The sequence below is a fragment of the Mus musculus genome, chromosome 16 (genome assembly GCF_000001635.26).
Source record: "Mus musculus strain C57BL/6J chromosome 16, GRCm38.p6 C57BL/6J".
Lineage (NCBI taxonomy): Eukaryota > Metazoa > Chordata > Mammalia > Rodentia > Muridae > Mus > Mus musculus.
Window position 1 is genome coordinate 92,663,212 of NC_000082.6, and position 12,684 is coordinate 92,675,895.

Consider the following 12,684-nt stretch of genomic DNA (forward strand, 5'->3'; position numbering starts at 1 on the left):
TTCTCCTAATAACCTTCAGAAGAAGATGTAGAACTCAGGTCCTCCTGCACCATGTCTGCCTGGATGCTGCCATGTTCCTGGCTTGATGATAATGGACTGCCTCTGAACCTATAAGCCAGTTCCAATTAAATGCTGTCCTAATAAGAGTTGCTTTGGTCATGGTGTCTGTTTGTTTTGTTTTGTTCTTTTGTTGTTTTTTTCCAGACAGGGTTTCTCTGTATAGCCCTGACTGTCCTGGAACTCACTTTGTAGACCAGGCTGGCCTCGAACTCAGAAATCTGCCTGCCTCTGCCTCACAAGTGCTGGGATTAAAGGCGTGCGCCACCACACCCGGCTTGGTCTTGGTGTCTGTTCATAGCAGTAAAAGCCTAAGACAAAAGTTGGTACCAGGGAATGGGGTATTGCTATAATAGGCCTTACCATACATACTTTTGTTAGGGAAAAATGTAGATTTTGGGACTTTGGATTTGGAAAGCAGTGGAATGCTTTAACTAGGGCTCAATGGGCCATCCTATTAGGAATATGGAAGACTTCATTGCTGAGAGTGATTTGAACTGTGCAGACCTGGCTCAAGAAGTTTCAGTGGAAAAGAATTTCAGTACATGGCCTGGAGGCTGTTTTTATGGTATTTTGATGAAGAATATGGGTGGCTTTAGCCCTTGTCAGAAGAGTCTGCCTGAGGCTAAGGAGAAGAGACTCAGATTAATTGCAATGGCAAAGGAAGTCCAGAAACACCCAGCAGAGACTTTGTTCTCTGGTTGAGTCTCATGAAGAGCATTTTAAGCAAGCATAGCAAGCTTAGAAAGGAAAAATGTAAAATATATGGTTTAAATAGTAAACGGGCACCAGGAAGCAGAATGGAGCCAACTCCCATGTTCTAGGAGATATCGGATTAAGGGAGTAGGACTTTGGGGCAAGATCCTACTCAGCTAAATTGAGATCCAGGCATGGGGCTATCCTTGGAGATAAAGCCAAGAAGATCTCAGAGTTCAAGGCCAGCCTGGGACAGAGCAAGCTCTTGGTGATGAAAAGCTTAAGTCCAGGTGTGGTGGTATACACCTTTAATCCCAGCATTGATAATGTAATAGAACAAGGAGGCCATGTTCCAGCACCAGCAAGCAGCAGAACTCAGCAGTTTGGGCTCAAGCTTTAGAGTCAAGAATAGAAGGGGCTACTGGGAAAATGGATGCTCGTGAGCTGGAGCTACAAAATTAGCAGTGATTAAGAAGAGACCAGCATCACCGAGGTGAAATCTTCTGAGAAGTGTTTTCTGAGAGTACAAAGAAGCTGTGTTCCAGAGATAGCCAAGGTTGTGCCTCATGCTGCAGTGGTACTTGGTAATGTGTAAGAGTCAGCCAGGTGGTATTGGTGTTGAAGGCATGAAGGGGGCATGAAGAGCAGCAGAGGTTTGGCACTGTGAGAGGCCATGTTAGGCCATTGGTGAAGGTGCAGCCTCAGTTGCAGTTGACAGCCCAGGACTGAAAGGGTCATGCAAAGGATTTGAGGCTTGGACCTAAGCTGTAAGCCAGCCCCTATTAAATGTCCTTTTGGTCATGGTGTCTGTTCACAGCAGTAAACCCCAACTAAGACACTGAGACCTGCATCCTGATGGCTCTGAGTTCCAAGGAACAGCTCTATCTTGTTCTCGTCACTGTGAATCTCAGAGCTTGAACAGTGATTGCCAAGGACAGCTTTACCAGAGGGCAGAAGCTGTCGCAGACACAGCCAGCATTGGTTTCTTGACCTTTTTGAATTTTAATGAAGTCTATTCCCCAAGTCACAGGTACCGGACTTCCCAAGACTCATCACGAGTGGGTTGAGAGATGGAGTTTTACATGTTTCTAGAAATATCAAAGCAACATAAACCCACTCTTAAAATTCTGTTTGTGAAGAGAAAATCCTTTTATGGAGCAGGGGCTGGTGCTAAGGAGATTGCTCAGTCAGTAGAGTGTCTGCCACCCAGGTATGAGGACTCATGTCCCTATCCCTACCTCGAGTGTAATTGGCTGGGTGATTTGGTATGTCTGCACTAACCCCAGTGTTGGAGAATAGACACATACAGGTCCTTGCAGCTTACTGGCTAGTTAGCATCGCTCAGCAGATGAGCTACAGGTTCACAGAGAGACCCTGTGTCAAAGAACAAGTAGAGTTGAAGACGATGATGGTTGATGCTGACCTCTGACCCCTGACCTCCACATGAACCCATAAACACACACAAACACACACACACTTATACTACACACACACCCATATATACCCATCACACACATATACCACCATCCTTTTAGTATATCTTCTACCACACTATCTTCCAGTATGTTAACAAGTCATCAAATGGTCTACTTACTGCCTGAAAACAAAAAACTTCCGGTGGCACTCTTCCCCTCTAAGGAACTGAATTCCCCCAAGCTCACAGATTTCTGTATTGGCTGGAGATGTAGAAGGATCCCATGGACTGTGTGAAAAGCAAGTTTTGACTTACTCGGGGGCAGAGGGTTTCTGGGACCGGCCAGTAACCATCTGAACTGCAAAAGGCTGGGGAGTCCCTGGAGCACACAACCTACTACTACATTACAGCTTCAATCCTGACAACCATGTCAGCGTCGAGGTTACCTTGTACCCTACAGGGCAGCCTCAGAGCTGGATCCCACATGAGAAATCATGAAAGCCAGTCCACAATTAAACACAAAAATTCCAAAGGCAGGAGAGAGAACTCATAGGATGTGAAGTGCAGACAGCATGGTATGGATGGACAGATGGACAGATGTGTGTTCCAAAGTCAGACACCAAAGTCAGACAGTGAAAAACTCCCCCTCCACCCTGTGGCTTCATCATCTTGTTTAAACCTAAGGTTGCTTCCCTTCTCTAGGGCTGATTTTCCTTTTCTTGGAAGGATCAGAGAGGTTCTTTCTCTCTGAGTCTTTGATTTGCTAAAGTGGGAGAACTGAGCGATGTTGCTCAGTGTGGCAAACACTAGGGTTCTTGGGCCAGACTCATCCAGAATCTATGATCCTTCCTTAATGAGGGGTGGGACAGCGCTCCTAAATCTCCACGGCTGTGCCAGTCTGGCCACCCTGACGGGCACACGGGGTCCTCACTTCTCACTGCATCCAAAAGTGGTGATGGGCAGAGTGCCAGTGGAAATGATCCGTGTGCTATGAGAACCGGTATGAGATGTGGTGGCACACGCTGTAACCCCAGCACTCAGGGTCTGGGGAGGCAGGAGTTCAAAGTCAGCTTGGCTTACATAGCAAGTTCCGGCCGACCGGGACAGCATAGTGAGAGCCTGTCTCTCAACTCAAAGCACAAAAATAAATAAAAAAGAATAGGACGATAATAGTACAATTAACCACTAATGGTCCACTGTTCTTACAAGTTATAAAATAGCAGAGGCGGCAAGTGCTTTATCTGAGTACTTGATCTATACACATCAGGCAAGCAGGGGCCCCAATATGGGGGCCGTTTCCCTTTCCCCTGCCGTTTGCTTTTTCTAAGGCTCAGCTCCCCCCTCACTTCTCTGGAATGTTCCAGGAAAAAAAATACACACAAGGTGAAAGCCTGTCTCTCTTAGGTGTGGAAGAATAAGGAAAATAGAAGGCTTCTCATGGGTCCCCATTTTCAGCTGTTTCCTCGTGCACAGCCATTGTATAATCTGTCCTGGAGGCAGCAGCTGCTTTAGAGAGCCACGGACACCTAAAGGAGCCATCCTATGAGCACGGTCACTCTCAGCATCAGTCTTCCTACACCTCGCCCCCTCTCCTGGCCCTGTGCTAAGTCATCACCTCGGCTTGCTTCCTCTCCAGTCCCCTGCACTGGGCCATGGCCCTCGGGTGTTCTGTCATGACTGTCTACTCTGGGAAACCAGGGAGTGCCAAGAGGTTTCCTGGGCTGTGTGAGGACTGTGTGCTACCTTGGTCTGCTGTTCACACTCTAAAGGAGTAGGGCATGCTATCCAGCACAAGCCCCAGAGTTCCCTGAACCTGACCACAGCTAGGAAATCTCAAGGACGTTAACAAGGAAAAGCTCAACAGGTTTTGGTAGGGAATAAAAATGGGAACAGGGTGGGCAGAGTGGAGGGAGCTGCCCAGCCCAGGGAGGGGAGGGAAGCACAGCCAGGGTGAACACTCTGCCCTGTGGTATTGCTGGTGACTGCAGCTGTTCTCTGTGTATTACTGCTTCAGGGAAAATTGGGGAAATGGAGGCAGAGAGGTGACTGGTTCCAAGGGTGGTCCAGATACCAGAAGTCATGACCATGATTGCAGGAGACGCTGCCATAGCCAGAGTGACCACTGAATAGCCTCAGAGAGCCAAATTCCCAAGGGCTACTACCTCAGAGCCCAGATGAGATGCCTGTGTGGACAGGGCTGCCTGTTGAGGGAACTACCTCAGCAGGCTCAATGGAACCACCACACTGAAACGAGGGGTCGAGGCAAGGAAGCTCCACGGAGATTCCTGACATTCTGTAAGCGCATGCCCTGCACCGGGCACCTGGCTTCATCTAGTTAAGTTTCACAATGAGGCTGTCACCTTTACATACATTTTCTACAAGAAACTGGGGTTCTGGGAGGCTCTGAGACTGTTCTAGGGCCCCTGTTCTCAGTACCTTCATTCTTATCAAATAATCTCTCTGCACCATAGCTTCTGGGTGCAGGAGGGACCCCATGTTTTCGCATCCCAGCCTCTGAGGGTATCACTTCCCAGGGGCCCCTGACATGGTTTGGAGGTGAGCTGCTCTTCGTTCCGGGCTCATCTGCCTACAGAATTGGACTGTGGCCCAGCTGCAGCTCCTGGGCCGGGGTGTGGCCCTGTAAGAGTGTCACTCCTGTGTTTACTCCAAGATAGTCCTTAAGTCACTCTGAAGACATCTTTCCTTCAGACTAAACAACCCCACTCCTTTTTAAACACTCTCCTCACAGGAGTTTCGGGGTATTTTGGAGGCTATCTTTCTATATTTACTGGTTTCCCCCAGTACTCTTCGCCCGGCCCAGGCTCTATTTTAAACAATCCTAGAATAAGATCCCTTCAAGGGAAAAAGAGAGGATGATTTTCACAGATTTCATCTCTGGCCTTAACAAATTAACACAAGCATGGATGGTAAGCCATCTCTTCTTGTCCACCGTGACCTTCAGGTCTTCATTGTCACACCCTGTACTTGGCCAATTGTCTATCCACTGCTTGTGTCTGAGCACACTGAACATTGCTGTATATGTGGGGGTCTACTCCTTGCCTCAGAAAACAAAAACAAACCCAAAGTGTTCTTAACTCATCTGAGTTGGCCTAATTTCCCTTTGACGTGTAAGCCAAAGCTTTAGAAAGAACCCAGTTCACACAAACAACGTTTGAGAGGTGAGAGAGTTGACCTGGAAACTTCTCCTGTCTTCAGGGGCCTGACATCTCTTCAGGAAAGAGGCTGAAGCCACAGATACATTGTGAGACCTGGTGGGTCTTTGTGTACACCAGCCCAGACAGTTACCAGCCCCAAGGGGGCTCACTTACTTCGGGGTTCTCGGGGGCCGTCCACTGTGATTTTGATGGCTCTATGGTAGGTGGCAACTTGTGGCGGATTTGTAAAGACGGTGATGGTCAGAGTGAAGCTCTTGCCTGTGGAGACAGGAAACAGAACAGAACATATTGAGGGGTGGTCTGAGCCTCTCTACCTTATGTCAGTCTATGCTGTCCAGCCCTCAAGCTTGAAAGGCAACAGAGCTGGGGCAGGAGGACTTGTTCTCCTGGTACACCTAGGTTTTGTTTCCAATCTGGAATGCACACAGTGGGTTCACCATGTAATGCACACAGTGGGTTCACCAGTTATTTCTGATCTGTAATGCACACAGAGGGTTCACCAGGTGGGGCATAGTGCATAGTCACATAGCTATAAGTCAATCATTAATTACCAATAAGATCCAGGAGATCAGAATTTACTCCCATATCAGGACTTTGGGAATTGACAGCTGGGACTCATACCTATCTACTGCTAACCTCCCTCTGTCTTCCCTGCATATTTGTAAAATCCAGGCAAAAGAATAAGAAAAGACACCGTCACACATTTCTCTCTTTACTCTGTACTTCCGAGGATTAGAGAAGACTGACTTTCTGGGGCCAGGGGTAGGTCAGCGGTTAGGGTGGTGGTCTAGCAAGCATGAAGCCCAAGGATCTATGCCCTATGCCAGCATTGTATACACTGCGTGCCAGGCTGCACACCTGTAATCCCAGCACTCAGGTAACGGAGGCAGGAGGATCAAAAGTTCAAAGTCACCCTCAGCTACTCAGTGAGTGTGAGGTTAGCCTCGGCTGCATGAGACTCTGTCTCAAAACAAATGAGCAGGCCAACCAAATCAACAAACACTGAGTTTCTAAGTGTGAAAACATGCTGTTAGCATTCTGTCTAAACTCCACCCCACAGTTACCTGACAATAGCCAGGTAGGCCTGACCCACTATAAAAGGGGTTGCTTGTCCCCTCCTCTCTCTCTTGTTCTCATGCTCCCTTGCTTCTCTTTTGCCCTCTTGGGCTCTTCCCTTCCCCCCTCCTTCCCCTTTCCCTGCCCCCTCTTTCCACGTGGTCATGGTCAGCCTCTACTTCTCTACTCTCTCCCTCTCTCTGCGTTTCTGTCTCTGCTACCCTCTTAACTCCCCTTCCCATGGCCTGAATAAACTCTATTCTATGTTATACCGTCATGTGGCTGGTACTTCAGGGGGAGGGGATGCCTCTACCCCCATACCTCACCACACCTCCATAGAACATATTCTTATTCTCTATCTTTTTATTAACACAGCACATGCTAAATTAGATGTTATTCTCTGTACCTATTAGAAATTGATGCTTGATGCTAAATAGTATTTATAAATACCCAATGACTAGATGCTACGAAAGCATGGCTGGGATAGGACAGAGCAAGGGACATAGACAGGACAGACAGAGCAGGCTTCAGGGGGTGGATTCTGGTTTAAATTCCAGATGCTTGACAGACAAGCCACTAGATCTAGACTTCTCTGTGTTCTTGTTCAGGCTCGGTGTTCTTGCCTGAAAATTGGTATAGGCAATTTTCCCAAATTTCTACCTTTTGGGCCCGAGAGAAAGATAAATGAGGTAAAGCATTGTAATGGTGTCTGCCCATGGGGGTCCGAAGGCTCACATGCACGCACGCACCTCTCCCCGTCTCAGAGCTCTGTATGGAATGCCCGTATTTGGCCGGGTGCAATATTAAGTCTTCTACCTAAATATTAGTTCCTTAGCTAGTACAATCTCTCCTCTTACGTAGTACACAATGAAACTCAAGGGAAATGGGAACAAACTGTGTCCAAAAGGCACTGGCTACTGCAAAACCCTGCTTACCCGCCTAACCTCCTTAGAAAAACCATACCACTTCCAGCTGAAAGTGGAAGGCCACTGAGACATTTCCCAAGAATACAACCTATAACCAGAGCAAGCAGCACTCCCTATCAAGAGTACAGTTTCCCAAAGACCCCCGAGCCTCTGAAGTCTGTCTGCTAGTCTCTGCCAAAGAGAACAATAGTGTCAGGCAAGGTTCAGGAGGAGGCCTCTTGTGCATCTTGAGAGGCCCAGTGGACCAGACAGGAGTGGTTTCTGGAGACTGGGGTTCTACGGCCCAAGAGACTTTGTACCTGAATCCTTCCCCAGCTTCCCCAGGAAGAAGGCTGCCAGGCTCTGGCACTTGCATCAGACACCTGCGGATACACCATCAGGGGATATTCCATATGGTTTTCTACCTTAGCATCTAGCAGACTTGGAGGGATGGTCCACAGAGGCTGAGGGTGGGCATGTTAAGAATGGTGTTCTGATGTGTAACCTGAGGAAGTTGCTCATCGTTCTCTGTAGCCTTTGACTGTGTAAAGGCAGTGCCGAGCCTGCTGCTGTACGGTAAGCACCCTGCACACCTCACAATGGGTCTTCCTTTCTCACCAAGCACCCATGATGGACGGGCGAGACCTTGGTATCATCAACATGGAATCCTAGAGCCAGTTTCCAGAATCTTCTCCCTAGAACCCGTCCCTCTTTCTGCAGCTCATGAGCTCAGCTCTTTAAGTAGTGCCTCCAGACTCTGGGACTTCTGTACTCAACCCCACTTCTCCAGCCACCCAGATTCACTCTCTCAAGTCTTCCCAACTTCAAGGCCCAGTGAGTCTCCCACTGACCTGCTTCCCAGGTGACCTTCCCCGAAGGAAGAGTCTGCTTGTGACTAGTTCCGATTGGCCCCATAAATCACTTTTCACCTTGATTAATTAGGCCTTCTGCTTTGACAGCATTTGTGATGGTCCAAGCTTAATCTGCCTGGGGGTGGGGGTGAGGGTGGGGGCAGGGCCCATTTCTCCAAAGCCTCGCATTCCTCAGAAGTGAGAAAGGAGAACAGGAAGAGGCTCTCAGGCAATGGAAGATTGTAAAGCCAAAGGGGAAATAGGTAAAGGACCTTGAAGACACCAGTGACTGATAGGTACATAGCTTGGTCCTGAGCTGGCCTTGGTGTGTGTGTGTGTGTGTGTGTGTATGTGTGTGTGTGTATGTGTGTGTGTGTATGTGTGTGTGTACATGCGCGAGTGTGAGGAGAGTGAACAGACAATAAGATCAGGTGCTTCTATATAGAGCATTCGAAGAGTTGGATTCTCCCACATTTTTGCCAATCTGGGTCCCAGGTCAAGAGTAGCTACTTGTGGAATAGCTCACAGATCTTTTCTGATAGTGTCTTCTGAGCCCGAGGCAGTAAGATGCCTACATGGGAGCTTGTAGCTCGGTAACAGCTCAAGGTTGGGGAGTACTGTAGCATCTAACATTCTCCAATGCTGGCTTCAGCCATGGCTTGCCTGAAATGCGTCATGAAGGTCTCGAATGATGTCTTCCAAACCTGTGACTATCTAGCACACTGTCACCACACACAGAATCATGTCATCTGTTGCTTTCAGCCTCGGAAGTGCAAAGACTTCAAGAACACTGAGTTCAAGCAATCTTGGGGCTGATGTAATACAGTGCTATGGCTTAATGCACACAGACTCAGTCTCTTGTTCTGGAGGCCACAAGGCCAAGATGAAGGTGCCTGTAAGACACCTTAGGTGGCAATGGGGGTGGTTGGCTCCTTCCTTCTCCTTCTCCTGACTTCCTAAGATTGTCATCAGTATTGACCTTCTGGAGGCGCTGTGGTCTCAGTGCCCCAATTACTGCTTCTACCTTTGTATGCTGCCTCCTTATATGCCCTTGTCTCTGAATCTCCCCATCCTTAGAAGCTGTCATGCATGAGCTCCACATGAAGGCCATCATAGGTGAGCTCCACATGAAGGCTAACACATATGGTCTCCACATGAAGGTCTTCATGCATGGCCTTAACCTCACAGCATCGGCGAATTTTCTAAATAAGAACATGTTCAGAGATCCTGGGTGGGTGGAGACCATCCAGGCACATTCTTCATCCTGGCACAAATACAGAGCATCCTGGGCTTAGCATTGCAAGGGTTTCTCGACTCTAGAACAGCTCAATTCTCACCAGGGCTCCTTTCATAACTCTACAATGAGGAATCTCGTTTTCACAATGTAGACATGTTTAGGTGTATGCAGACCTTCCAATGCTTCCGACACATTCCGATGGAAGTTACTTCATTTGGTTGTCAGAGAAGACCCGTGAAATGAGCAAGATGGATTTTTACCAGTTCTTAAAAGAGTGTAAGGCAAAGACTTAAACAGGTGACTTTGCATCCTCAAAAATCACTCAGCTCAGGTTGGCAAGATGGCTCAGTGGGCAGAGGGACTTACTGCCAAACGGGACAACCCAAGTTTCACTCTTGGGATCCAAATAGTGGAAGGACAGAACTGACTCACACAAGTTATCCTTGAACCTCCATAGATAAGCCACAACACACACACACACAAATACATAATACAGACAGACAGACAGACAGACATAAAATATTAACCACCTCACTTAACCACAGAGGGAATGACCCTAAACTTTACACTCACAACCTTTGTGCTTCCACCATTGGCGTATAAATGGCCACCTGTGCAAAATCTAAACTCAGGAGCCTCCACTCACCCCATCTCCCACCCACTGCCCAACTACCATCCTCCAAAGTGAAAATTGCCCCTGTGACTCTAATGTGCAAGCTGTTCTAGGCAGCTGCCTACGAACAAGTTCAGGACTCAGCGGCAGTCTCTCCTGGAGCTGACTGGCGCTTCCAGAAGGTGTAAGACTGTGAGAGTGTCGGCTTAGCCAGAGACTAGCTGACTTAGGAAAGAAATACAGCTGTGACCCCCAACTGGTATGGCCACTGCTCAGCACCATGGTTCCTATGACTTTATGGTCATCCTTTAATGTGTCAATACGAGGAATTCCACTTAGTGATTCCCACCAGGGAGGGAGATTAGGGAGACTGCATGTCTGTAATGGGGTTCACCTGGGAGGAGATAAACTGGTGGCAATCCCCACGATGGGCTCGGGTTGCAGCTGACGTGTGTGCATGTGTGTGTATGTGTGTGCACAAACACACATGTGCAGTTTTATGTGGAGGCCACAGGTCAGCCTTAGACATCATTCCTCAAGCTCTGCCCATCTTGTGATTTGAGACAGGATCTCTCACTGGTCTGGAACTCATGGATTCAGCTAGGCCACTGAGCAGTGAGCCCCAGGGATGTGTCTGTCTCCACTTCCCCAGAACTGGGATTTCAAACATGCATTACAAATTTAAAAATTTAAAACCTGGGCTCTAGGGATAGAACTCGGGACCTCCTGCTTGTGCTGCCAGGATTCTGCCAACTGAGCCACCTCCCCAGTCCTGGTAAGAGCTTTGAGTACAAGGACATCTGCTTATGATCTATAGACCATGGTGACTTTTTTGTCACCCTGGTTCTAACCTGACCTCCATTCTTGTTTGTATTTTTCCAGCTGGGTTTAGGCCCGTCCCTGACAACGGCTTCCAGGTAGCCAGAGGCACATCTCGGTGCTCAGAATTACAGAAGCTGCAAGCTCTGCTCTCCACCCACCCAGGCCCGTGGTTGCTCAGACACAGCCCTGCTTGGCCAGCACCTGCAGACGTGGGAGCTAGGGCCTCCAGCGCACATGTGTTGTTAGCCAAATTCCCTTATTAAAATGACCTATGGGCTTGGTATTTTAAGTACATGGGCGTGGAGAGTGAAACACTCTCAAGTGTTTTTCTCCGCCGTAACTTGCAGCCGCCAGGAGAGGAGAGACTCACAAGGGACCGACCTAGAGGAGTACCGGTCAGCAAAATAACACTCGCTTTCCTGGGATCTTCAGGGTCTAAGGCAGGGCAGAGAGACTGGGCTGTCCAAGACTTCATGTTTTAGTCTGTTGCCTGATGGGAGACCCCGCTTTCCCAGAAACCCTGGCTGGCCAGGACATAGATCACTTTGGTGCTGATCAGGGGCATTGGCTGGAGGCAGAGGCTTTTGGTGGTAGAGGGGCAAGCGGTAAGCCACTGATGCTCTGAATCATCCAGCCAGTGAGAGGGCCGACAGAGAGGGGGAAGCCTCGAAATCTTTATTCTGCTCCTGGTACTGAAGGAACCCGCCGCATCAGCTTCAGTGGATGGCTGTGATCCCAGAGGACTGATATTTGACAGGAGTGACAAGAGGGCTGAAGGCAAGAGGAAGGAGCATCAAAAAAGAAAGACCAGGGGAAGAAGGGGGAAGTCTGGACTCAGCCAAGCATCCAGAGACAAAGCTTGCTCAGAACATTCCAGAGCTGGAAGTACATAGGGAGAGGGCTAAGTGTGAGAGCTCAGCAACCCAGTATACCCGTGTTCGAATCCCACTCGTTGCCTGTACAGTCATACTCAAGGGCAACTTTGTTACTGTCTCACAGCCCTAGCTTTCTCTTCTGCAAAATACAAAGTGGTAACAGCTTTTGTGAGCTGCCCAAGGACACCTGATGGGGGAGGAATTGGGGAAGAGGAGGAACGCTCAACAGGTGTCAGAATTGCTGCTCAGACTGATTTCTACTTGAACTTGGCGGTTCATGGCTGCATCACCAGCTGGCCACCCTTTAAGGCATGACAGCGAGGGGCTGATCCACTATATAAACAAGCCAAGACAGCAACATGTGGCGTCCTCCTCGACGCCAGTCTGCCCATCCAAAGGGCAGAACAAAATACGAACTGCTTTATTTAGTTGGAAAGAAGGTCACGGGGTGAGCCTTCCTGGACACTTGCTGGGGCTGTGGGGCATGCTTTGCAAGGCCAGGCAGTCCCAGGGCCTCAGGGGAGGACTCAGTGGTGGACACTGACAGCCCTGGGGTCTAATACAGAATCAGCAGGACCCTGCCTCTCTGTCTAGCCTGAGACACACTGCTTCCCTTTGCATGTAGCAAATGACTAAACTGCAGGATCAAGATACTATAACACTGTATATGGCTTCCCCTAGGAGGGCTGAGGGCAGGAAGCAAAAAGTAAGCAAGAAGATAGGTGGCTGAAGATCACTGCTTGCCCAGGCTCTAAACATCACTACATTCCAGCTTGACCCCTGCCCCGCCCTCCAAGCCCGTTGGCCTCCAGTCTCTTGCTGGGAGCCCGCTGCCCTTCTTGGCCTGTGGGTGGGCTGCTCTATCCCCACCCCCCACCCCCCGTTCTCAGTGGCTCCGTAACTCTCATTCTCCTTGGTGTAGGTTGGGACACATGAGTCATCTTCTCCTTTTGGGGACTGTTTCTGGGGATGTGAAACTTGC

The 12,684-nt window shown here is 49.0% G+C and overlaps 1 protein-coding gene across 4 annotated transcripts in view; it reads right to left on the bottom strand.

The window, feature by feature from the left end:
- The window catches only part of Runx1 (runt related transcription factor 1), a 224,609-nt gene that overhangs the window by 61,746 nt on the left and 150,179 nt on the right, over window positions 1-12,684 (bottom strand). For all 4 annotated transcript variants that reach the window (NM_001111022.2, NM_001111021.2, NM_009821.3 and 1 more), the window contains one exon: window positions 5,497-5,601. In NM_001111022.2, coding sequence (NP_001104492.1) covers window positions 5,497-5,601 — 105 coding nt within the window. The remainder of the gene's footprint in view (window positions 1-5,496; window positions 5,602-12,684) is intronic.